General features: G+C 38.2%; 1 protein-coding gene across 3 annotated transcripts in view; it reads right to left on the bottom strand.

The window, feature by feature from the left end:
• Positions 1 to 27,215, bottom strand: part of Rragb (Ras related GTP binding B) — a 53,482-nt gene extending 26,267 nt beyond the window's left edge. Inside the window, exons 1-7 of one of the 3 annotated variants that reach the window (XM_074063866.1) lie at positions 27,138 to 27,215; positions 25,662 to 25,695; positions 23,346 to 23,445; positions 18,665 to 18,748; positions 16,760 to 16,826; positions 13,679 to 13,901; positions 572 to 667 (exon numbers count right to left, since the gene is read on the bottom strand). In XM_074063866.1, the coding sequence (XP_073919967.1) occupies positions 572 to 667; positions 13,679 to 13,901; positions 16,760 to 16,826; positions 18,665 to 18,748; positions 23,346 to 23,445; positions 25,662 to 25,673 (582 nt within the window). In that variant the 5' untranslated portion in view covers positions 25,674 to 25,695; positions 27,138 to 27,215. Of the gene's footprint in view, positions 1 to 571; positions 668 to 13,678; positions 13,902 to 16,759; positions 16,827 to 18,664; positions 18,749 to 23,345; positions 23,446 to 25,661; positions 25,696 to 26,540 lie in introns of all 3 variants that reach the window. The other 2 variants (XM_074063864.1, XM_074063865.1) reach the window with 2 other exon arrangements.
• Positions 27,216 to 27,549: the final 334 nt, after the last annotated feature.

The following is a 27,549-nucleotide window of genomic DNA, read 5'->3' as shown; positions in this document are numbered from 1 at the left end:
CCGCTACAATTACTGCAAACAGTGTGGTATCCATTCCAGCAATGGGAACAATCCTTCTGGTTGAAAGAAGGCCGGTCTCCAATTTGGCATGAAAGTTGAAGCTATTATACTCTAGGCATAATGTATCTCATTTTAAGATTCCATTCTCCAAATTTCTCCATGAAATATTTTTCTTCCATTGCCAACCAAACTTAAGCAAACTAGGTTATATCATTATCATGTAGAGGTACCTGAGTATTACATACAACTCCAATCAGCATTGAGACCACAACAGGTCAAAATGGATGATGGCTAGTAAGTGAAATTTCTTCTGTCACAAAGATCAGTATCAAATTAATCACAACCAAACTGGCTAATTCAGTGTGACTTGTAACAATGTCAACCCAATCTAAGATTGAACCCCAAATCTCTTAATGTTAAGTTTGATATTCTTCAAACAATTGGTTGTACATTTTTTTTAGTACAACAAATCTAGATGGCTACAAAATAGTTTAAAATCTTTTAGTTTTGTTAATGTCCTTCTAGTTTTTTTCATGCTTTTAAAATGAGGGAATTTGGGGAAAATACACACCTTATAAAGAGTTTCATCCCAGATAGATGTTCGGAAACAAGAACATTCCAGTGGGCGAGACAAACGCCTCAGATCTTCTTCTCGTTCTTTAAAAATCTGAATTAAAAAGTCCAACATATTGATCAACATATAACAGCTCTCCTCCTTCATTGAAAAACCTAATATGTAAGTATTTCAGCATATTTTAATTAGGAGCTTTTGCTCTTTCTTAAGAGGGATTTTGAGTATTTTTACATTAGTTCACAAACTAGGATGGCAGAAATGGTGTCAGTTCATGTCTACAAGTACTAATGGCTAATAGAATTCTTTAGGCTTAGCCTGATTATGCTGAATGCTCACAGATAGCACTATGATGGAAAATAAAATTGATCATACAGAGGAGTCTTAAAACATATCTAACACTAAATCACCAAATCTGTGTCATTTTATGATTGTTATAGCTTTATCGAAATTTTGTAAAATACTATAACTTTTTATGTATATTTCTCTCATATATATACATCTGTACACATTATTTATATATGTATTATACTTACTTCAACATACAGATTTAATACCCCATAGGCACACATATCCATCTTAGATATGTTTCTATATATCTACGTTCACATATATATGGAACAATATCTCTACATAAATATATATTCACGGATATTTTCCCTGAATGGATAGATTGGTAGTAAGTGTGTACATGTTACACATATTTTATGTGTCAACATGGTTAGGCTGCAGTACCCAGACGTATGGTTAAAAAAATAATAACCCATCAGGATCTTGTTGCAAAGGTCTTTAGAAGAGATTAACATTTAACTAAGTACACTTTGAGGAAAGCAAATTACCTTCCATAATGTGAGTGGGCCAAATCTAATCAGTTGAAGGCCTTAAGAACAAAAAGACTGACATACTGGGGAAAAAGGAAATCTGCCTCTAGACTGCCTTTTGACTTCAAGTGTAATATCAGCTTTTCCATAGATCTTTAGTTTGTTGGCCAGCCCTACAGATTTCAGACTTGCTAGTCTCCACAATGGTTAAAGCCAGTTACTTAAACTAAATCTCTATGCCTCTTGTCTCATTTGTGCATTTCTTTCTCTCTCTCTCTGTGTGCATGTGTGTGCGCGTGAGTGGGTCCTAGAGGAAAATCTTATAGGTGTGTTTTTTGAAGTTTCCAGAATTAGTTTAAATTAGATTTAAAGGTGCTTATAACTCTTCTATTTCTAATAGTAGAGAGTAATGATAGTCCATGGTTCACTAGCAAGAGAAATAGTGAATATTCTTAATCAAATACTTGTAAGAGGCAAGATTTTGCATAAACTCACACATATATATATTTACATATATACTCATATACATATTTATGAGCATATATAAGTATATGTAAGTATATAAGTATATATACACTCATATATATATAAATATATATTTTTATATATATAACTGTTTTTCTCAAAATGATAACGATAATGAGATTTGCTGGCTGATCCTAACAGTGCTGGGTGAAGTAGGAAAAGAAAAGGATGAGCTCAGATTTGAATCCCTGGTTCGATCACTATATAAATGACCACAAGGTTTCTATATCTGCCCTGAAAGATACCCTCACCTCCTATAGCGACAGAACTAAGATTGCTGAAAACTAAACTTGATCTCTCATCCTGGGAGTAGATAAATCACAATGCAAATTGAATTCCCAACAGGAATTCCCAACAAGGTATCTGCTGGTAAAGCAGGGGCACTGACTGTGAAGGAACAGGGTTCTAGATATTGGAATGAGAGCCATATGAGAAGATCTTGATGAATCTGGGGACACTGAACCCCTAAATTCTCAAGTCTTTGCCAGTAGAAGCAGTCATTTCATCTCTATCTGAGATTAACCCCACTTTTCCTAAAGAAACTGTAATGGCTTCCTCTGAGGAGGACAGTCCTGATTCCTTTGATTGCTTATTTGGAGATTCTAGCAGGAGAGCACAGGTACTCATATACTCTTGACCAAAGAATAATCTTCTATTGAGAAGGTTGTCCTCTTCAACCAAATGTACAGCTTCAGGAGAGATGCACAATGGAAGTGGTGAGGGAGGAATGGCATATCTGCCTAGCCAGCCAGATCAACCTGGCAATCAATGGCATGACAGACATCACAGCCAGATCACCCTTGCATCCAACCCCTACCCATCCTTCTTTGCCTCTAGACCTACAACTAGGCTTAAGTCCCAGATGACGCCTAAAAGGTGAAGTACAAAGTGCAAGCCAAGAGGAAGTATCATACACTCCAAAAGAACTGTATGGTTTTTCCAATTTATACAGACCAAAATCTCAGGAATAAGTATGGGAATGGATATTAAATACAGGATAATGATGGAAGGAACATAAAGTTAGATCAGGCCAAGTTTATTGACATGGGTACATTAAGTGGAGGGTTTGCGTTTAATTTTGAGCTCAGGTGATAAGAAAGGGCTGTTCAGTTGCTTAGCTTAAATTGAACCAAAAGATGGCTTATACTAAATGAAGTTAAAATGCCAGACCTGCATTGATATATTACACAAGAAGGGATCCAAAAGCTTAGGGATCTTGTCCTTTTAAGATATATTCACAAGCTGGGTGCCGATAACTCTCATCTATAATCCTACTTACTTAGGAGGCTGAGATCACAAGGATCACTGTTCAAGGTCAGACCAGGCAGAAAGTTTTTGAGATTCCATCTCAACCAATAGCTGGGCACAGTAGCACACACCTGTCATCCCAAGCTATGTGGGAGGCTGAGAATGGGAGGATGACAGTTCCAGGCCAGCCTGGGCAAAAGTCTGAGACCCCATCTCATTGGAAAAAAGTTGGACATGGTAGTGTATGGCTGTCATCTCAGCAATGGTGGGAAGCATAAAAGGAGGATCATCAGCAATACCACACCTAGGGATATACCCATAGGAATGTAAGTGAGGTCACAATAAAGGCACCCGTACACCCATGTTGATCACAGCATTATTCACAATAGCTAAGCTATGGTAACAGCCAAGAGGCCCCACTACTGATGAATGGATTAAGAAAATTTAGTATTTATATACAATGGAATTTTATTCAGCCACAAAGAATGAAATTTTGTCATTTACAGGTAAATGGACAGAACTGGAAAACATCATCTTAAGTGAAGTTAGCCAGGTTCAGAAGGCCAAAGGCAGCATGTTTTCTCTCATGTGTGGAATATAGGTCCAAAACAAATACAAGCAATATTATAAAAAACAGGTCATGTTAAGGGAAAGTTACATACAAGAGAAGGAGGGTAAAAGAAGGATGTTAAGAAGGTGAATATGGTTGACATACTTCCTATATAAGAATGAATATAGAATTTTTAAACCTGTTGAAATCACCATAAGGAGGGGACTAAGGCCAAACGGCTAAAAAGCACATGAAAAAATATTCACCATCCCTGGCCATAAAGGAAATGTAAATCAAAACCACACTAAGATTCTACCTCACTCCTGTTAGAACTGCTACAATCAAGAACACCACCAACAACAAATGTTGGCAAGGATGCAGGGAAAAAGGAACCCTCTACTGGTGGGAATGTAAGCTAGTCCAACCACTATGGAAAACAATACGGAGGCTTCTTAAAAAACTAAAAATAGACCTGCCATATGATCAAGCAATACCAATCCTAGGGATTTATCTGAAGGAATGTGAGTCAGGTTACTACAAAGGCACCTGCACACCCATGTTTATTGCAGCACTAAGCAAAACAGCCAAGCTATGGAAACAGCCAAGATGCCCCACTAACAATAAATGGATTAAGAAAATGTGGTACTTGTACACAGTGGAATTTTATTTAGCCACAAAGAAGAATGAAATTTTTGTCATTCACAGGTAAATGGATAGACCTGGAGAACACCATCTGAAGCAAAGTTAGCCAGGCTCAGAAGGCCAAAAATCGCATGTTCTCCCTAATGCAGATTATAGAAATAAAATAAATGCAGTAATATTATTGGACATGGGTCACACACTAAGGGGAGACCTGGCACAGGAGGGATAGGGAAAGGGAAGAAAACCAAAAACTTGAATGTGGTTAATGTGCTCACTGAATAGGAATGAATATAGTAACCTTAAACTGGCAGAGGCCACTATGGGAAGGGGACTAGGAAGTAGTGAAGAAGTCTGGTAGAGGTGAACTAATTTGGGTTGTAATACACATATACATGGAATCAACACAAAGAATCTCCCTGTATAGCTATCCCTATCTTAAACTAGCAAAAACACCATGTTTTTCTTATTATCTTTTATGGTTTTTCTTCAACAAAATTGGAGAACAAGAGAGCGGAATGGGTTCCACCCGGAGGTGAGGGGGGTTGTGGATGTGGCCCAAATAATGTAAACACATGTAAGTAAATGTAAAAACAATAAAATAAAATTTTTTAAAAGGAGGGGACTAAGGTAGAAGGGAGATAAATAGAGGGGATGAACCAATTTCGGGTTATTATACACATATATATATGTATACATACATATATATATATATATACATATATATGGAAATGTCACAATGAAACAACCTTTATAGCTATGTTAAACAAACAAAAATGTAATTTCTTTTTTCAAAACTGGAGAACAGGAAGGCAAAACAGGTCCTGTCTGGGGGGTTGGTACCAGTCGGGGGGGATATAAGGAAACAGGTGTAGGAGTGTGAATACGGTGCAGATACTGTATACACATGTATGTAAATGGAAAAATGAGACTTGGTGAAACTATTTCAGAAATGGGGGAAAGGGGATAAAGGAGAATAAAGGAGGTGAATTCAACTATGATATATTTGATATATTGTAAGAACTTTTGTAAATGCCACAATGTACCTCCAGAACAACAATTAAAAAAAATAGGATCGTGGTGGGCTGGCCAATACAAAAAGTGAGACCCTACCTCCAAAATAACCAGAACAAAAAGGGTTGGTGAACTGGTTCACGTGGTAGATCAGCTGTCTAGCAAGCACAAAGCACTGAGTTCAAACCCCAGTACTTCCCCCCCCCCCCGCAAAAAAAAAGATGTATTCGCCAACACTGGGAGGTTACAGAAGATATACCTTTCACTATAAGTATGAAAAATAAATTTGTAAGAGAGCCCCAGCTTCCTTCCCCACCTCTCTGATCACTCTTCTCTGTAGGCCAAAAAGTTTACAGTGGGAACTGCTGCCACTGAATTGGGAAACCTAAATGAAATGGGAATAAATTTCAGCCTCTGGAAGGGCAGGAGCAAAGTAAAGGCACTTAATCTTCAAATGCAAGGTGAATGCAGTTACCTTAATGGATAGCAGAATCAAAGTAGCAATAGAATAGTCTGTCTTGCAGAGACATATGGTGTTGGCTAGTTGATCATGGTTGATCTATATAAGTGGAAGAGTCTTGTGAAGTGATCAAAAATCTAACTTGATTCAGAGTTGTGGACCCTCAATTGATATACAGACTTGTGCCAGTTTAAAAGCCTTAACCACCTTGAATGAAGAAGAAGCTGGGTATACTTAAGGAAGAATCCTACTACACTGCCAAAATTTATACTATTAATTTTCTCACTTGTCTTCCCTAACTGGATTCCTTTTACCATAGTGACTGAGCATTGGGCAAAAGGAAATCATCAGAACTTTTGGAGATTGCTGGGCACTAGCTCCAAACTAACACTAACTCTAGGAGACCCAATAAGTTACTGTGGTCCAGCAGTCAGAATAGGGACTTACGGAAGTCAAGTGGTCAATGGAATTTTAGTTTAAGTTTTCTCACAGTGGGCCCAGTGGCTCTCTGAAGTTCACACTATCATTATTTTCCCAATTCTGTAATGTATAATTGCTTAACTGGTAGAATCCCCATATTGGTTCCCTTATCTGTGCAGTGAGGGATATTATGACTGGAAAAGCCAAGTGGAGGCCACTGAAACTGCCTCTAGTGTCTCCACCTAGACAAACCAAAAGCAGTATCGAATCCCTGAAGGAACTGTAGATATTAATGACACCAAAGACTTGAAAGATGCCAGGTTAGTGATTCCTATCACATCCGCATTCAACTTGCTTATTCATCATAAACTTAACCAAGTGGTGACTACAACAACTGTAGCTGCTGTACCAGATGTAGTTTCACTGCCTAAGCAAACTAACACCTCCCCAACCCGGTATCTACATGTAACTAATTCTTGACAAATGCCTTTTCTCTCCATACTTGTCCATAAAATTCACCGGATGCAATATGCTTTGAGGTAACAAGGCCAGCAATCTCCTCCCCAATCTACCTCAGTGAACTACCAACATAATTTAGTTTGCAGGATCTTAATTACCTTTCCCTTTTACAAGATATGATACTGGTCCATTACATTGATGACACTGCACCAAATGGACTCACCAAGCAAGAAGGAGCTACTCTAGACTTACTGAAAACATACCTGCATGTCAGAGGGTAGGAAATAAATCTAACAAAAATTCAGGGGTATTCTACCTCAGTGAAATTTCTAAGGATCCAGGGGATCTCTAGATCCCTGGGGCATGCTTAGATATCCCTTCTAAGTGGAAGGATAAGTTGTTACATCTGGCCTACCCCACAACTAAGAAACACAACATCTAGTGAGCCTGTTAGGATTTTGGAATCAACATATTCCTCACTTTGAATATGTTACTTCAGCTCATTTACTGAGTGACCCAATAAGATGCTAGTTTTGAGTATAGCCCAGAACAGAAGCAGCTCCATAACAGGTCCAGGCTGCTATGCAAGCTTCTCTGCCTCTTGGGCCATATCATCCAGCAAATTCAATGATGATATGAGTATCAGTAGCAGATGGGGATAATGTTTGGAGCTTTTGGCAGACCCCCATAGGTGAAATGCAGTATATACCTTCACAGATAACTATTCTCCTTTTGAGAAACAGCTCTTCGCCTGCCACTGGGCCACAGGACATATAGACTAAACACTTAATCATAGCCCACCCCCCCCAAGTTACCATGAGACCTGAGCCGTCCATTATGACTAAAAACCCATAAAGTCAGGTATCCACACTAGCACTCCATCACCAAATTAAAGTTATATATATGAGACTGGATTCAAGAAGGCCTTCATAGCACAAGTAAGTTACACAAAGAAGTGGCCCAAATGTCTGTTGTCCCCATTCCTGCTACACTGCTTTTTCTCCCAGTCTGCTCCTATGACCTCATGATGAGTTCTATATAATCAGTTGACTGAGAAAAAGAAAACCAGGGCCTAGGAAACCTACTCTGGGAGTGAATTTGCCTTTATTTCACACAACGCTTCTGTCAAAACTACATCCATGCACTTACAGAATGTCTCATCCAGTGCCTGATTTATAGATGGTTCTGTATGATATACCTGGAAGCAGAGAGCTGCAGCTCTACAGACCATTTCTGGAACAACCCTCAAGGAAAGTGGTGAGCATGAAATCCTACCAGTGAGGAAAATTTCAGGTACATGGTTGGTTGTTCACTTTGCTTAGAAAGAGAAATGGCACCACATATAATTATGTACCAACTAATAATCTGGTTTTCTGGATGGCCAGGAACTTGATATGAAAATTGGTGACAAGGAGGTCTGTGGAAGAGGTACCTAGATAGATCTCTCTGAATAGGCAAAAAAATGAAGATCTTTGTGCCTCAGATGACTGCTCATGAAAGGGTAAACTCAGTAAAGGAGAATTTTTAATAATCAAGTGGATAGGATAACAAGTTCTATGGATACCAGTCAGCCTGTGTCCTCAGTCATGCCTGTTCTTGCCTAGTGAGTTCAGAACTACGTGAACATGGTGGCAGGGTTGGCAGTTATATGTAAGCTCAGCAACCCAGACTTTTACTCACCAAGGCTATCCTGCTGAGTGCCCAATTTGCCAGCAGCAGAGACCAACTCTGAGTCCATGATATGGCAACATTGCCCAAAGTGATCATCCAGTTACCTGGTGGTGGGTTGACTACATTATTTTGTTTCCATCAATGCAGTGGCAGCATTCTATTCTTACTGGAATAGACACTTATATGGATATGGATTCGTCTTCTGCCAAAACTACAACCATCTGTGGACTTGCAGAGTACATCATTTACCATCATGGTATTGCACACAGCATTACTTATCAACAAGGAACCCACTTAGCAACAAATAAAGGCAATAGGTTCCATGCTCAATAGAATTCACTGGTCTTACCATGTTCCTCAGCATCCTGATGCAGTTGGCTTCAAACAATGGTGGGGTGGCAACACCTTCCAGGGCTAGAGCCAGATTCTCTAGGAGGTTGTAAATGCTGGGAATCAGCATCCAATGCATGGTGCTTTTTCTTCCATAGTGAGGTGGTAGCAAGAGTGGTGCCATTTACTATTATTCTTTTTTGTGGCACTAGGGTTTGAACTCGGCCTCACACTTGCTAGGTAGGCTCTGTTACTGCTTAAGCCACTCCACCAGCCATACTACTACCCTTAATAATCCACTAGCCATTACTAAGGGTAAGGGATAAAGTTTTTGTTTCTTGTCCTTATCACCTTAAATTCTGCTGGCCTACATTTCTCAGTTCCAAAGGCAGGAAAGACACAACATTAATTCCCCTAAATTGGACATTAAGACTTCCACTCAGCCACTTTGGGATCTTCGTGCCTCTGAATCAACTGACAAAAGAAAGGAGTTACTATGCCAGGTGGTGTCACTGATTCTGAATAGCAAGGGGAAAATGGACTGCTACCTCACAATGGAGGTAAGGAAGGGCATCTCTGGAATACAAGAGATCCCTAAGGGCATCTCTTAGTAATATCATACACCGTAATTAAAGTAGTGGAAAACTATAACTTCCCAATTGAGGCAGTTCTACTAATGGGCCAGACCATTAGGTCTAATTAATGGTCTTTGGTTCACTACACAAGTATGAACTACAACAAGCTATGGTGCTTGCTATGGGCAAAAAGTATCTGGAACTGAAGAAGTTAGTTGTAAATATCAACTGTGCCTACATGACCAGTTATACAAATGAGGTTATGAGTAGTTCTTCCTTGATTTTGTTATGAATATTAAGCATGTCTTTTTTCTTCCCTCTTATTCTTTTATCACGAACAGAAGATGTATAGACTTTGTATCAAAAATATATTTAAATACTATTTACATTTTAATATTTAAGTTACAGGATAATAAGAAAAGTAATTATTGCCTAAGGACTGTGGTTGAAAGAGATACTATATTTCTGGTTGTACGCAGGATACTTGTATCATGTTAAGTGAAGTATGACCTTTTAATTATCTTTATTTGGATATTAAGTACAGTTTCAAAAATGTATATGAGTGTCAGGTTGACAAAGAGTGGGCATGATGGTTAGTTTTATGTGTTAACTTGGCTTAGAACACACTACCCATTTGGTAAAACAGCAATCTTCATGTTGCTGTGAATGTATGCTTTGGATGAGATTACATTCTTGTTCAGTAGACCCAAAAATAAAACCACACAGCTATACCCATCTGATCTTTAACAAAAAATGCCAAAAGTATACACTAGAGAAAAGACAGCCTCTTCAATAACTGGTGCTGGGAAACTGCTTATCTATATGTAAAAGACTAAAACTAGACCCTTATCTCTCACCCTGTACAAAAATCAACTCCAAATAGATTAAAGATCTTAATGTAAGGATTGGAGGTGTGGCTCAAGTGATAGAATGCCTGCCTAGCAAGCAGTTCAAACTCCAGTATGGCCAAAAAAAAAAAGAGATCTTAATATAAGACCTGAAGCCTTGAAATTACTATAGGACAACACAGGGGAAACTCTGGAAGATACAGACATAGGTAATTATTTTCTGAACAGGACTCCAATTCCTCAGGAAATAAGAACAAGAATTGACAAATGGGACTGCATCAAATTAAACAGTCTCTGCACATCAAAAGAAACAATTACCAGAACCAAAAAACAAAGGGGGAAAATCTTTGGCAGCAACTCAACATATAAAGGATTAATATCCAGAATATACAAAGAGCTCAAAAACTAAACAGCAAAAGAATAATCCAATTAATAAATGGGCAAACTGGACAGTTCTCAGAAGAAATACAAATGGCTAATAAATACATGAAGAAGTATTCAATATCCTTAGCTATAGCAAATCAAAACTACACTCAGATTCTATCTCACCCCAGTCAGACTGGCAATCATTAAGAAAGAAACAACAAATGTTGGTGAGGATGGCAGGGGAAGGAAACCCTCATACACTGTTGGTGGGACTGTAAAGTAGTGCAACCACTATGAAAATCAGTATAGAGGTTCCTCAAAAAACTAAAAGTAGACCTACCTTATAATACCACCATACCACTCTTGGGCATATATCCAAAGGAATATAAATCAATGCACACAAGAGTGATACCTGCATACCCATGTTTATTGAAGCTCTCTTCATAATAGCTAAACTGTGGAATCAGTCAAGGTGCCTAGCAACCAATGAATGGATAAAGAAAATATGGTAAATATACACCATGGAGTATTATTCAGGCAAAAAGAATAATGAAATTATGTCTTTTGCAGGAAAATGGATGGAACTGGAGATCACTGTGTTGAGTGAAATAAGCTAAGCTCAAAAAAAGTCAAATATTGCATGTTCTCACTCATTTGTGGAACCTAGATCTAAAATGATAATAATAGTAATAATGGGACATGAATGTGAAAGGGGGACAGTGGGAGGGATCACCAGGAGGAAAGAGAGGAAAGGAAATGATACTGAGGGGTAAAAAGGATCAAAATATGCTACATATATATATTCGAAGACACATAATGAAAACCACCAAACACTGTTTGAAAAAGAGGGTTGAAGGGAGGGAGAGGATGGGAATATAAAAAAGGGGTGAACGTGTTCAAAGTATACTGTATGCAGGTATGGAATTACCACAATGAAACTCCCTTGTATTATTAATGTATGCTAATTTAAAATATAATAAAACTACTAAAAAAAGACTGACTTCCCAAGGAAGAGGGAATTCTGTCTTGTCACTGCTTTCTAACTTCAACAGCAACATTAATTCCTTCCTAGGTCTCTAGACTATCTGCTTGCTTTCAAGACTTCAGTCCCACCAACCTCCACAATTGGTTGAGCCTCTTCCCTAAAATAAATCCACCTCCATCTCTTTCTGTCTCTTTTTCTACACACACACACACACACACACACACACACACACACACACACACACTTAATTGGTTCTATTTCTCTGGAAAACCCTAACATGCACACACACATATAGGGAAATACCTACCTTAGCCGAAATTGATATTTTAGGATGCACTCTTAACAATTTTTATTTTAACCTTTCAGGTCTAAATCTTTAATGAAACTAAATATACTAACCTACTTGAAAGGCAGAGACAGAAGGATCACAGTTTGAGGCCAGACTGGGCAAAAAGAACAAGATCCTACCTGAAAAATAACTAAAGAAAAAGAGGGCTGGAGGTGTGGCTCAAGTTAGAGTGCTTGCCCTGAGTCCAAATCCTAGTACTGCCAAAAAAAAAGAATATCAACATATCTGGGGATATTTATGTGAGCACTATTTAGAAAACAGTAATATGATCACTGAAAATTACAAGTGACCAAAACATGCATAAGGAGCTCATTTGTTGGAATGCTCTATTGCAATTCTGGCTAAAGAATGAAATGACATTTTTTGCAGTGGTGGGAATTAATCCCACAGTCTCACATATACAAAGAAGCACTGTACCACTGAGCTACATCTCCAACCTCTGAAATTTTAAAAAGAAACAGAAGAGAACCAAACACAGCAACAATAACAACAAAACTCTCAAAAAACCAAGACCTACACTATATATATAATTTCCTGAGACAGGGTGAGGGGGGAAAAGCTAAAAACAGTACCAGATACTCAAAAGTAGTTTTCTGAATCAAATATAGAACCCTGTTCAAATGGTTTTTCAAAGCCTGTAAGCTAATCTAGGGTAAAACACTGGAAGCAATCCTGCATCAAGTCATAATGAATACTATGCAAAATAGTAGAGCAGAGATAGGAGACTCACAGTTTGAGGCCAGCCTGGACAAAAACTTAATGAAACCCTACTCAACAAGTCAGGTATGATGGTGCATACATGGGAGGCGGAAGTAGAATTGTAGCCCAAGGCCAGCCCCAGGCAAAAATGCATGATCCTATCTGAAAAAAAAAAAAAGCAAAAAGGGCTGGGGGTGTGGCTCAAGTGATAGAGAACTAGCCTAGCAAGTGCAAGGCCCTGAATTCAAACCCCAGAACCAAAAATAGTAATAACAAATAAAGGCTGCTTAGTGATGTCACATGGTCAGATTCTTACCCAATTTTGAAAATTACTTGCTAAGTGAATACTGTCTTTCCCTTACCATGGAAATATATTTAAGAATGTTTTTGAGATAGGGTCTTACCATGTTACCCAGGATGGTCTGGAACTTGTTGGCTCAAGCAATCTTCCCACCTAGCCTCTCAAGTGGCTGTGACTACAGGCATGAAACACTATGCTCAGCTAAGAGTATTTGTTAAAACAAATGACAGGATTTCAATTTGCAGGTTTACTCTATGAATAGAGAATTTTTAAACCTGTTGAAACCACCATAAGAAGAGAACGAAGATAGGATGAAAGAAAAAAAATAGAGATGAACCAATTTGGGTTATAATACATACTTACATAGAATTGTCACAAGGAAACTTCCTTTGTAGCTATCTTAAACAAAAATGTCATTTTTTTTTTCTTTTACAAAATTGGAGAACAAGAGCATGGAACAGGTCCTTGTCTGGGAGGATTGGTACCACTGGGAGGCGGGAGGAGGTGGGAAAAGGGTGTGGGAGGGTGACTATAATGAAAACACTGTGTACACATGTGTATACTGTGTACACAGGGGGGAGGGGGATAAAGGAGAATGGTGGAAGGGGAGAATTCAGTATGATATATTTGATATAAGAATTTCTGTAAATGCCACAATGTACCCCCACCCAGCACAACAGTAAAAAAAAATTTTTTAAGAAAATATAAAAAAAAAAATAAAAATAGTAAGTTTATTCTAGGCTTTTTTTTTCCAAAAAAAAGAATGCTACAAATTTACCTGTACTTCTATCAAAGAAGGTTGCAAAGCAAATCAACCATTTGGTACAGCATCTTTTCTGTTTCTTACCAGGTCCCGTTGATCCTCCTGTACCAGATCCATTTTGTGAACCAAGCAAAAGATTTTGGCCTCTGGAGAGTTCTGCAGAATGGCCTCCAAGCATGACTGATAATAGTGCATATCCTTTTCAAGTTCACGGCTCTCCACATCAAAGACATAAATCAGAACTTCCACATTTCGGAAGATGTTGTCACGTTGGCTGGTGAAATAATTTTCCATGAAGGTGTCTTGTCTGTTAGGAAAAAATATCTAGGTAGTAAAGAAGTCCTCAGCTCAATCACTCCTGCTTATGGTCTACCCTTGTTAGCTTGATCAAAGTAAAATACAACCTTAAGACTTCAATTTAAAAGGCAACTAATAGCAAACAGGTTTGACCTTATCTTATCTCTTGAGCTGCAACTTGCAAACTTACACCAACCTCTGCCCCTCTCCTTGTATTCTAAACACACTGACCTCTCTGTTCCTCAAGTGGCCCATGGATTATCCACCATGGTGCTTTTACACATGCTGTTCACTCTGTCTCAGATGCCTCTTCATCTAATTATCTCCTACTTGTGCCTTTAGATCTCAATTCAATCCACACTTCCTCACAGAAACCATCCCTCACATCCCTTACTTGGGCCAACTCACTCATCATAGGCACTTCTACCAATGTATTATTCTTATTTCCAACACTTACCACAGGTATGATATTACATTTGTTTATATGGGGTTTTAATTAATGACACTACTTTCCTAGACAATAAGGCCATGACTCTGCCTGGTACAATTCCCCATCATTTCTTGGCTTTTAAGAGTATTAGATGCAGAATGAACATTTGTTGAGTGAATAACTTCATAGCCAAACATTCTAAATTCTATAAATATGAGTTCAATGGTAACTTCTCAGCAGAATGTTGTTTCTTACTCCATAGTCTGGGTGCCACTTCCCAAGCAGTTCTCAATTAACTACTGGACAGCAGAAAACAATAGCACTGCATAATGGAAGAAAAGTCAGGCATCTAGATATAATGCTGCATCTAGCTGTTAGATGTGTGACCCTAGACTTCAGCTGCCTTATCTCTTGACACAGATTAGAGAATTGGAAGCAATGACAATGAGGAAGGATTTATATGGAAAGGGCTGTTGGGGAATTAAGTGATTCATGTGTTGGCAGGAATAGAATCATTTTCTTAGACAGTATTTAGCTATTACATTATTCTTTCAACAAATAGTCACTGAGCACACCTATTCTATGTTAGGATGTATACTAGGAGCTGGGGAATACTGAGCTAACAACATATCTATTTTGTGAGACATTGTGGTATGAGTTTTGTATATATTATCTTACTTAATCAAAATAAACCTATGCACTGGTATCATTACTATCCTTCTTGTATAAAGAAGCTGTGGCTAAATAGTTTATGGGATCTACCCAAGATAAAACAGCTATCAGAGCTGTGATATAAACCCCAATGTAACTCTAATGCCTGCATTCCTAATCACCGTTCACTATATCCTGCTGCTTCGGCAGAGATGCAAATAGCCATTGGGTAGGGAGCAACATCAACATACAAGCATAGTGACTGTGCATTTGTGATGGTATTTGGTGAGTGCCTTGGTCATAAGAGAAAGTACTTTCTTCTACTCTTCCAACAGTGAGCAACTCAGCATGGGAATACATGCTCAGAGTCTAATTTATAGTGCTGAGACTACCTGGAAATAATCACTGAAATAAATAATAACAACGCAGTATGGTGTGAAGCTAAGACCTCTCAGCACTGGTGTCAGACCACCTGAGGCAGAAATCTAATTTATCTGGAGGCTACTTAAAAAGCTATACATTGATCTATCATACAATCCAACAATACCACTCTTGGGGATATATCCAAAAGGATGTGACACAGGTTACTCCAGAGGCACCTGCACACCCATGTTTATTGCAGCACTATTCACAATAGCCAAGTTATGGAAACAGCCAAGATGCCCCACTACTGACGAATGGATTAAGAAAATGTGGTATTTATACACAATGGAATTTTATGCAGCCATGAAGAAGAATGAAATGTTATCATTCGCTGGTAAATGGATGGAATTGGAGAACATCATTCTGAGTGAGGTTAGCCTGGCCCAAAAGACCAAAACTCGTATGTTCTCTCTCATATGCGGACATTAGATCAAGGGCAAACACAACAAGGGGATTGGACTTTGATCACATGATAAAAGCGAGAGCACACAAGGGAGGGGTGAGGATAGGTAAGACACCTAAAAACCTAGATAGCATTTGTTGTCCTCAACGCAGAGAAACTAAAGTAGATACTTTAAAGCAACTGAGGCCAATAGGAGAAGGGGACCAGGAACTAGAGAAAAGGTTAGTTCAAGAAGAATTAACTTAGAAGGTAACACACATGCACAGGAAAGCAATGTGAGTCAAGTCCCTGTATAGCTATCCTTATCTCAACTAGCAAAAACCCTTGGTCCTTCCTATTACTGCTTATACTCTCTCTTCAACAAAATTAGAGATAAGGGCAAAATAGTTTCTGCCCGGTGGGGGGGGGGTGTAAGGGAGGGGGTGGGGGCGGGGGCGAGAAATGACCCAAACATTGTATGCACATATGAATAAAATTAAAATTTTTTTAAAAATAAATAAAAAAAAATAAAGACATCATAAATGAACAGATGTGTTACATAAATTCCATCATTGTGCATGGAAGCTTTCAACGGTTTATGTGTAGTAGTAAATAAGCAATGGAGAAATTTCTTAAAATCTTTTTATTCATTTGTGTTGCACTGAAGAATACACTATTAAACTGAATGTTTCATTAAAGTAAAAAAAAAGAAATCTAATTTATGCTCCTGCAAAGGAGGGGATAATCTATCCCATACTACACATACCTACATGGAGCTTGGATCAGAGCTACTGAAACATGTCATATAAAAGGGTATTTTCACAAAACTCAGAGATCTTTATTTAATCAAGTACCAATTATGAAGTAATTTCTATCCAATGTATCTATTACAAATAATAGTTACCCTGGGTATATTTGCCATGCTGATTAAACTAGATGCCATGGTTATTGCCACTGGCTTCACAAACAAGTAAGTACTTACCCACCGCAATCCCACAGGTTCAAAACCAGGTTTCCCAGAAATCGAACATGAGAATGTTCTACATCAACTGGAAGACAAGTGTGACAAATCTAATAACTGTAGCAAGCAAGGTGAAAATCAAAATAAGCAAAGTACTAACCCTTGGAATTTAGAAGGACCAAAGTGGAGTGAAATGCTCAAAGCCACAACAAGAAGGTGATTTTCAGCTTAGTCATGTGGTTTAGTGTCAAAGTGGGCACCTAAACTACTCTGAGCTACAGAATTGGTCATTATACTTTTTAGTAGTTTAATACTCAGAGCAGAAACAATCTCCAATTATAATATCAGTGTTAAAATTTAACATGTAAGACAATGACATATACCATTTAATAGATTTTCCCTATTCCACCTGCCCTCACCAACTTCTCCCACAAAAACAAAACAAACACAAAACAAACATTAAACATTACAAAACTAATTCCTGTCTTACTTTCCTTTTCAGTTAATGATGCTACTTTTTTCCATTTTGACTCCTCTGTCCACATTTCATTCATTGCTAGTCCTTTCTAATTTCATTCAACTCCATTCTTTTATTTGACAGCCCACTACTATCAAGGCCCTATTATCTCATGCTTAAATGCTACAAGACTTCCAAACTGAGCTTCAAATAAGAAACCTTTACCCACTTTACATCATCCTATAGGCTACTGTCAGGCTCATCTTCTTAACACTACTTTGAACATATCACTCCCCATTCAAAACACTTTCAATGGCTCTTCCATGCCTAAAAGGGGGTGTTCAAGGTCCTTCACAATTTGGCTTCCCATCTACCTTTATATTCCCCAATAATTCACATTAACATAGCCTTTTACTCCAGCCCAATTTATTTTTTTTCACAGTCCTCCCAACCCCCCATACCTCCCCAACCCCCAACACACTTTACATATCAGTGGTCGCAAACTTGCTAACAAGGGCCAGGTCAGCAAACATACACCATCAAAGCTGGCCACATATGGAATGGTAGACTGGACGGCAGTTATTCAGCTCTTGTTCAATTGTTATGCAAAAATGTTTGCTAGGGGTTACCAGGTCTTTAAATTTTTTAATAGCAGTGGGAAATCCAGATTTTTATGGAAACTTTTACATGTGATAACTAATTCCAATTTTTCAAAAACAATGTATAGGCCAAACAAAACACATCTCCAGCATACTGCTGCCTGTTTGCGACCTCTGCCTTACACTTCCCTCCCCCAATCCTAGCCTACTCTGTCCTTCCATATGAAAGCCCTCCCCATTTTCTTTTCAAAGTTGCATTTATCTTTTAAGACCCAGACTAAATCCCACCTCCTCTAAAAGCTCTGCCTGGAAAACCCCACTTACCGTCATCTCTCCCTCTGAATTAATTCAAACATTTATTAAGCATCTACTCTCTGCCAGGCACCAAGAATCCCAAGGAAGAATAATAAAAATTTTTATCCCCAAAATTTCTCAAAGTTTAGCAATTACCACCCATATAATTTATGCAATTGTCAAATTAATCACATAGTAGCATTTCTTCTATGACTACCTCAAAACTATTCCTTAAACTGACTACTATCTAACTTTTGTGCAATTTTTTTTATCCTATCATGCTCTAGATCCTAGACAGCAAAGCATTATAAAATAAAGCATACACACTTTGGGGTCAAAAAGACCTTAGTTCAAATGCCATTTCTACCTCTTGTGACTTTGAGAAAATCATTTAAGCTCTAAGTATTAGCTTCCACTTCTATTTTAAAAAGAAAAAAGGGGCATAGTATTGACCTCACAGAATTGCTGTGAGGTTTCAATGAGTTATACATAAAGTGCCTGGCACATAGTAGGTGCTCAAACTACTTCCCTTCTCCCCTTTACTTCCCCCTCCTTGGAAAAGGAATCATATCTTACATGTCTTTGTATTTCCAACAGAGTCTACGAGAGAGTAGGTGCTCAAACTGCTATTAATTTGAAGACTATGTATACGGTCTAGTACTAAAAAAAAATGGAAAGAAGTGCTACTGAGAAAGGGAAAGACAATAACAAAAGAAGTGACAGGATTCAGTGACTTTTTAGATATGGGGCACGTGGGATAGAAATCTGGTTTCTATTCCCATATCATGGAAATATTTTCAAGTGACCAATGGCCCCATAGCCAAATCCAGTGGACTTTTTAGTCCTTGTCTTACTTTCTGCAGCATGACACTGTTGACTACTCTCTTCTTCTCAAAAGCATTTTTCTTCTCTTGGTCTCTGATATCACCTAAAAACTCTCTGGAAGATCCTCTCCCTCACAGGCTGCTATTCTTCTTTCTGTCCCTTAAATGTTAAGAGTTTTTCAGGACTCCATCCTTGGCTGCCTTCTCATCTACGTATTCTTCCCCAAGGCAAGATAATCTATTCCTATTGTTTTATTTACCATTTGGATATTGATGACTCATAAATAAGTAGCTCTAGCATAGATTTCTCTCCTACCTATTGCATATATTGTACATCTTCACTTGAATATACAAGTACCATAAACTCAACATATCCAAATATAATTCATTTCCCCTTTATTCTCAAACTCTATGCCCCTTTGTCTTCTGCATCTCAGTGAATTTAAACAGTTACCTAGGCCAAAACCTTAATTTCATCCTTCATTCTTCTCTTTCTTTCACCATTCTCTCCAAATCTACCAGCAAGTCCTATTGACTCTACCTCTTAAATATGTCCCAAATTCATTAACTTCTCACTGTATCTACTACTATCACCCTAACCCAAATCAAGCCCCTGCCATCTCTTACGTGGTCTACTAAAATAGCTTCTTTACTGACCAATCTGTTTTTATTCTTGTCCCCCTCACTCTATACTTTGCATTACAAATTTTTATTCCATTATTCTTTTAAAAGAAAAAAGAACATGTCTCTCTGTACACACCCATAAAAGAAAGAATCAGATAACCTCAAAACTACCAATGGTGGTTGTCCCTAGGAAGTTGACCTAACAGTGAAGGAGAAAATAGACTTTCTACATTCTGTAATGTTTGAATTTTCATAAGTATTACTTATTTTTAGCTAGAAATGATAAAATATAAATCTGACATGTTACTTTTCTGTTCATAACTCTCTACGAGGCTGTCCTCTACACTCAATTCAAACTACCTAACTTGGCATATAAGGCAGTTTATGATCAAACCCCCACTTCTTGCTTCTCTCTCAGTCTCATGCTCCCTATATGTCCCTTTGCTTCTCCTAATCTTCCTGCCCTGTTGTCATGAGAGCAACTGAAAAGAACCAAGAAAACAGCTTTGGGGAATCATATACACTTATGGGACAGAAAGAAGAAAATGTCACAAAAAAGATTATCTTTTTTAAATAGCAGGGAGGGATGGTTAAAGATAAAGGAAGAAAACCAGTGCAATAAAGCATTAAATAAAAGCCAAGAGAATTTTGAGAAGGTAGGAAATCTTGGAGCTGTCAACAGTGTTTGAGAGTAAAATATTTCATAATCATATTTTAATGACAAATTTACTATTCCAACAAACACATTTTAACACCCATCTAATAAATTAACAACATTTCTATTCTTTGAATTTCAAAACACAGTAGGCTCTAAGTTTAACAAAGTAAAACTGGACTTTTTTCAGGAATGACAAACTAGGAAAACACTAAAACATCAAAGTCAAATAATATTTTTAAAGAATTACTCTTTTACTACTTTTACAGGAAATCAGCAAACTGCATAAAAGGAGTATTGAGTAATGCACTGTACATAGTTTGAACTAGTCTATACATTTAGCAATAAAACCCAGAACTTTCTTTAGCAATGACAAACTAGCTAATGATGATACACTAATGCCTTAATGCCAACATAACAGTTTTAAGTATATTTTTACTACCTTTAAAGAAACAGTAATTACTAAGTAATATCATTAAAGTTCCTACTTGAGAAATCCTTAAGCATAACAGCCCTGTACATTAGTAGTGCCTCTCATAGAGGAAACTTCAGAAATGTACTTGTTTAATAAATGGCTCTAATGAATACAGTCAATTTTCAATATTGTTGGAAATTGATGCTGCCAGATTATGTCAAAACTATATTAAGCAGTTTGATTAGTTCTGAAACCTCACTGAACATGGTATAATAAATCAACTCTGCTAATCAGGAAAAAACAATGGAACATCACTAGAACTAAAAAAAGGCATTTCAACAAAGTGTGCAGAATTTAAACCATAAAGAAAAAGAACTCTTCCAGGAATTAAGGGTAATGTAAGCTACAGAGGCTATGATGTAATAAACAGAAGATGAGCATGGTTTATATTTCAGTTCTAATGCTTACTACCTAAGTAAGATTAATTTCTAAGTCATACTTTCATCATCTATTAGAAAAAAATTAATATGAGGACTTAAGTAAATAATACAGCATGTAAAAATCTGGCAAATAACAGTAGTTCAATAAAACATTAACTTCCTCTAATCTACTAAAATCATACATATTTTAGACCCAGATATTTAACCTGGAAGAAAAGAAAAATGTTAACTATGTCAAGTCAAGACAGAAAGAAATTTGGGCGGGTAGACTTTTCCACAGGCCTGATGTCAACTCTACAGGTACGATAGGTCATGGGAAACTATCCTGACCAAAATGTTTGGCCAATGACTTAGATAAAAACTAGATGAAATATTTATCAAATGTACAATCTGTACAGAGCTAGAAAAGGCAGCTAATATATTAGATGAAAGAATAAATGAAAAATAGTTAAAATGAAAATAGGATCCAACCCATTTTCTATAGGTAAGGCAACTAAGGCCCAAGAGATAGTGACTTGCCCTGGCTTTCATAATCAACAAACACAGGGTACAGAAATATATCATGGGCTAAAACAAATCTGAATAATTTACTATGAATAAGCACATATGCATAGGTTCAAATATTAGCTGCAAAAGAATTGGAAGGGTATGTGTTTTAAAGTAGCAATAACCCAGAATGCTGCTCCAGAAAAGGGTTACACCATGCTAAGAGCAATGTAATGTCCAGACTAAGAGATGTAATAGGCCCACTCTGCCCAGATCAGACCACATCTGCATTCAAGTCTCATAACAAAAATGCAGAGAAGTTTGAACAAGTCTTTAAAAATACTTCAAAATTATGTCAAATGAGGAATAGAGGCCAGGTATGGTGGTTCACAATTGTAATCCCAGCTACTTAGGAGGGGGAGATCAGGAGGATCACGGCTAAAGCCCAGTCCAGGCAAAATGTTAGTGAGACCCCATCTAAAAAATAAGCCAGTGTGGTGTAATCCCATCTATACAGGAGACCTAGGTAGGAAGACTGTGGTCAAGACTAGTCCTACGCAAAAGCACAAGACCCTATCCAAAAAATAACTAAAGCAAAAAAGGGCTAGGGTTCATGGCTTAAGTGGTTGCCTGCCTAGCAAGTACAAGGCCCTGAGTTAAAACCCCAGTACCACCAAATAAATAAATAAGTAAAATTAAAAAAAAAACAGAAGAACTGGAAATGTTTAACTTAAGATTTGGGAGACAGGAAATAACTAGTATAAATTGAGACACTGAGCATCCTCAAATAATTGCAGAGCCTTAACAGAACAGAATGAGAACTGGCTAACAGAAATAAAGGAAAATAGATTTAGGGTTCTACTAAGAAATAGCTTTCTAATCATCAAAGCTGTCCCAATCATGGAAGTCTATACTATACTCCAAGCCCCATAAGACCAGAAATAATGTTTACTTCTCCTTTATATCCTAGGGTCTGGAGCATAATATATTTAAATGATGTTTATTATTTTTGAAGGTAGAGTTAAACACCTTATAGAGCACACAGTGACTTGTCCCTAAAAGTATTCAAGATGCTATAAACCAGATGAGGAATGACTGAAGTCAAGGTAAGGAAATGCCTTCCTCACCTAGAAGCCAAGGACCAGGGCATACTCCAGAAATGGTTGCATGCTGCAAATTGAAATGATATTAGAGCCCAGGGGCAGAAGGGTTCTCCTAGGATCTTGGCTTCACTATCCTGGCAGCTATGGTGGCCCATCAAGTCTACACTAACCATGAAGGGTAATAAGATATTTCCCAAGTCAGAGCAGAAATTTCCAACTGGAATACCTATATGTATCTAGAAAGAGAAGTAGCAGAGTATAGATCAGTTAACCTCCCTCCTCCTCACCATTTTACCTCTAATAATAGTTTACCTCTAATGAGGACAAGAACTACTGCTTTAAAAAATCTTAGGAGATTTTATTATATGCTTAATACCTGTGACTTTCCCTTTGTATAATAACAATTAAAAAGCAACATTCTCCCCGCTAAACGAACAAGCAAATGGGTCCCTCTATGCTTGCAGGAACAAGAAGTTAGAGAAGGGCACCATCTTTCTAAGCAACCTAGAAAGGAAATAAACTCTCCAGGAGAATTTAACAGTAATAACCAGAATTAAGCCACACCACTCTGAGGAGGAATGCAGAAGGGGGAAACTGCTCCAATGCAAATCCCTCAACCTCTGCATCTGAAAGCTACCACAAGCAACTGTGTTATACAGATTATTAACAGTTAAGATCACCTTACTTTACAAGAAAATAAAATATCTTACTTGTTGCACCAAGGCGACGTGTGTCTCTGGCAATATAATTTGCAAAGATAATAGACCTCATGCTGGTCTTACCAGACCCACTTTTACCCATCAACAGCACCTAAGAACAAAGTGGAGAAAAAAGTTAGCAATCTAGAGCAAATCTAGTATACAGGGACCTATTTCTCTCCTATATTTGACATTTAACAGAAGTGACAGCACCAAGAACCAGACACAGATACTTGTAACTCTACTAAACTGATCCCCAATCAATGTTGAATCCAGATATACCTAGCATTCCAGAAGCCAGGCACTTACATGTCATAGGTCACACATTATTTTGCCAATAGAAATTATGTTAATATGTAATATTAATATATTTAGAAGCAGGTTAGAAAAATACCATTTTGAAAGGAAACTAAACCCTGTCCTCTCATAATCTAATGTTTTCTGCACTGAATTACCTAACAGGGGATTTTAATATAAACTGAAAGTTCTTGCCCCTTCTGCTTGAGGTCAACCTTTTCACCTCTGCCTTGATTTCATCCCTTCCACTTAACCCTATGATTTGTTCCATTAATTAGTTGGTCTCTCCCTTCATTTTTAAAAGCTTCCCATGGCCTACAGGATCGAGTCCTTAAACAATATGTAAGACCTTCCTTGATCTAGCATATCTACTTCTCTGTCTTCATCTCCTGCACCTTCTGGCCTGGAACTTTTAGCATCCAGCCACATCAAACTCAATGGCTTGTATGTAGTCCCCTTGCTCCCAGCCCTCTGGGGAGTCCTGCCTCTGTCTTTGTTTCATGCTGTTCTCTGCCAATAATGTTCCATTGTCTTTTCTTCTTTCAAGAAAATTTCACTTAGCCTTCAAGACTTGGCTCAGTAATCATCTCCTCAAGAATTTTCTCTTATGTTAATCCCTTCAGCTGACTTAGGTTTCTTACTTAGGTTGCCCTGTGACATTGTTAGATCACTGCAGACTATAATGCACTGCAGTTATTCATTGTGGAATCTGTCTTTCACAAGACTCTGGGCAGGAAGAGTCCCCTTTGCATTTCTAGTGCCTAATGTATAATGGCTGTTCAAAATACATTCATCAAAAGAATGAAGCTATCAAAACAGATAGCTTTTTCACAGTTTGGTGAAAAAGGTTTGAACTGAAGGTTTCATGCTTGCAAAGCAGGCACTCTACCACTTTTGGTATGCTTCCAGTCCATTTTGCTCTGGTTATTTGAGAGGGGGGGTGTCTCTCAAACTATTTGCCTGGGCTGGCCTCCAAAGGAGTTTTTAACAATGATAATTGTTCAGGGGAAGGTGGGGTCTTATAAAAGTAAACAGCCTTCTTGCCAATATTAGCATTTAACACAGAGAGAACTGTCAAAGTTGCTGGGTAGTTTTTCATGACAAGGAAATTGATCCCAAGATAACTTATTAAAAATTCTGATTTACAAATACAAGGAATGTTAGTGGAAATGTAGTGTGCTAAGGCTTGATTCAATCTAACAATTTAGCTACATAACTTTACCTCACTAAGGATATGTCATCTACTGACCCAATCTAAAATTGGTATGAAAAGTTTGGCTTTGTCCTTTTTAAAAATTTTAACTGGAAAATAATAATTTGATATATTTGTGAGGCACAGTGTGATGTTTTGATACATGTATACATTGTATCAATCTGGTATTTGCCCTTAATCACGTAGAAACTTCCGGCATTTTAGGCATCCTTGCTAATAACAACTTTAGAAAAGTTGATCAACAATATTTCTTTAGCAAATCTGAGGTACAGAACTGAACTATTTAATGAAATTAAGGTTAAATACATTTTTTAAAATAAAATAGGGTCTTACTTCAATTGCTTATGAAAGGCCAAGCCTCATGATGTTAGGTACTAATCTAAGTGCTCTACAGAAATTTATTCATTTAAAGTTTACAAGACAGGTAAGAAATATAAGATAAGTAATATTACCACCATTTTACAAATGAAGCCATTGAAACCCCAAAAAGTTTAAGAAATTTGCTCCAGAACTGCATCCTTATTGATTCTGACTAAACTCCAAGACAGGGTACAGCACTATAAACGCACAAAGGAAAGGGCATCCAATTCCAGTCAGAAAATTCATGTAAGACTTTGTAGTGGTAACATTTGATTTGGGTTGAAAATAAATGCTCAGGCAGAGGTCTATGTAATATGTGTACATGGGTTGGCCCAATTAGATTTATACACTGAAAAAATAAATCTGACAGTAATGTCCTTGTACACACACTACACATTTCCTGATTAGCAACTTCGTACCTTTACCTTCATGTTTCTGATGCACCCAACACATCTTACCTTTTTCTTCATGGCTGTATTTGGTAGCACCCACCTGCAGATATAAACCAAAAAAACAGGGCTTCCGTGATCCAATTGCCTTAGAAATTGAAATTAAAGAAATACAAACAAATGTGAAGGTGCAAAAGAGTATATGCAACAGAACAGTTGAGTCTAGCTGTGTATGGAAGCTCACTCGAGTAGAGGCCCTCATTTTCACAAATTATAAAACTGCATTTATGCTCCCTGTCCCCTATCCACAAGCTCAAGAGATAGCTCCTAAAAAAATATATTTAGGAATACAAACGAGACATTAAAATTCAAGATTCAATTTTTGATATCTTAAAAAATTAGTCAAAGCAACATATATGAGTATTTTAACAAAACAGTATCTTCACATTTGAATATTCTCTATGTTTTAAAAATGCAGCTTCGTATTTTTAAAATCTGGAAATATCCTTGGTCCTTCAGCTTTTAAGGTCCTTCCATTTAAGCCGCATTTCACTCATCAAAGGCAGAAAATACATGTAAGTGTCAAATTCAGGTACAAATTGGCACAGAAAGCACTCTAAAGCATCTAGTCTGACCAGGAAATGTCAATCCTCTCCTCTTCTTATCATCCCCATCATGGTGGTAAATCGCCTTTACTGAAAATTCAAAGCAATTCAGTAACTCGATTAAAAACACCACCCCCAATACACCAGTAGTATCAATCCCATCCCAAAAACTGTTTCTGCTCAGTTAGCACCAGTCCCCTTTTCAAAACCATATCCATCAACCCTACTGGTAAACGGAAGAAATTTATCACTGCGGAGGTGGGCGGTGTGGAATTCTAATTCACAATACTGTCTTCAATTAAAACACCCTCCCTTCCAGGTTTGACATAATACCTTCACCCACCCAAGCGATCCTTCTGGTTCCCCTAGTGGAGGATCCATTCTTGGCCCCAGATTCTCCTTCTCCATCTTTTTCTCAGAGTCAGCTTCTTCCATCGCGCAACAAGTCCTTCTAGTGCCTTCCAAAGCCGCAGTACTGTTTTTTTTTTTTTCCTCGTTCACCCACTCAACTGCCTATTCTCATAGCCTGCGGCTCTTAGGCCTGCTCTATTCTTGCCTCCGCCTTTGTCCACTGGGGGGCCGCTTTCCCCACGGTTACCTTTACCGCCCGAACTTGGTCTCAAGGCACCGCCAAGCAGGCCAACTCAAAGGCCAAGTGATTCGGTAGTGGAAAGAAAGAAGACGATGAAAAGAAAAGGGTGGGGGGGTTATTGTCCTGAGTTTGGGCCTCACGCCCCAAGCTCTCGAAACCCAAAGGTGACTTCACCGCAAAGACGTGGGAACAGCAAAGGCGGAGGAAGCAGAAAGAGCTGAGCCTTGCTGGAGGCACTAAGCGGAGAATGCCTCAGCTGGCTGGTTGCTGCAGAGACTGGCCGCAGGGTAGAATCCGCCAGCGGAGGCGGTTACGACCTATCCGCCCGCCCTTCAGGAGCCCAGGTACCTCACCGCAGCCACCGGACTGCAGGCCAGGATCACGTGGGAACCTGCCGTAAACTCGGAGCCTGTCACATGACTGTTGCTACCCAAGGGGCGGGTGGGCTCGGAAGAATACCATAGAGACTGCTGTGGAAAAGCCAGAGTGCCGCCAGTCACCATCACGTGACGCGCGCTCGCCAGCCAAGGCTGGCGCTGAGAGAAGGCCGGCTCCTTGGAAGTGGGCGGGACTGCCCCGCCCCCCCCACGGGCTGCGACAATTAAAGGGTATCTTTGCAATTTAAGTGCCTCCAAGCTAGCCATTTTTTACTTTCAAGGGTTTGGAGTGGAAAAGGCCAAGCTTTGTCTTCCTGCGTTTTACTGTTAATGCTTGTAACCAAGGTCATAATTAAATTAATTAATACATCTAAATAACTTAA

The sequence above is a fragment of the Castor canadensis genome, chromosome X (genome assembly GCF_047511655.1).
Source record: "Castor canadensis chromosome X, mCasCan1.hap1v2, whole genome shotgun sequence".
Taxonomy (NCBI): Eukaryota; Metazoa; Chordata; class Mammalia; order Rodentia; family Castoridae; genus Castor; species Castor canadensis.
This window is presented reverse-complemented; position numbering and strand designations above follow the sequence as displayed.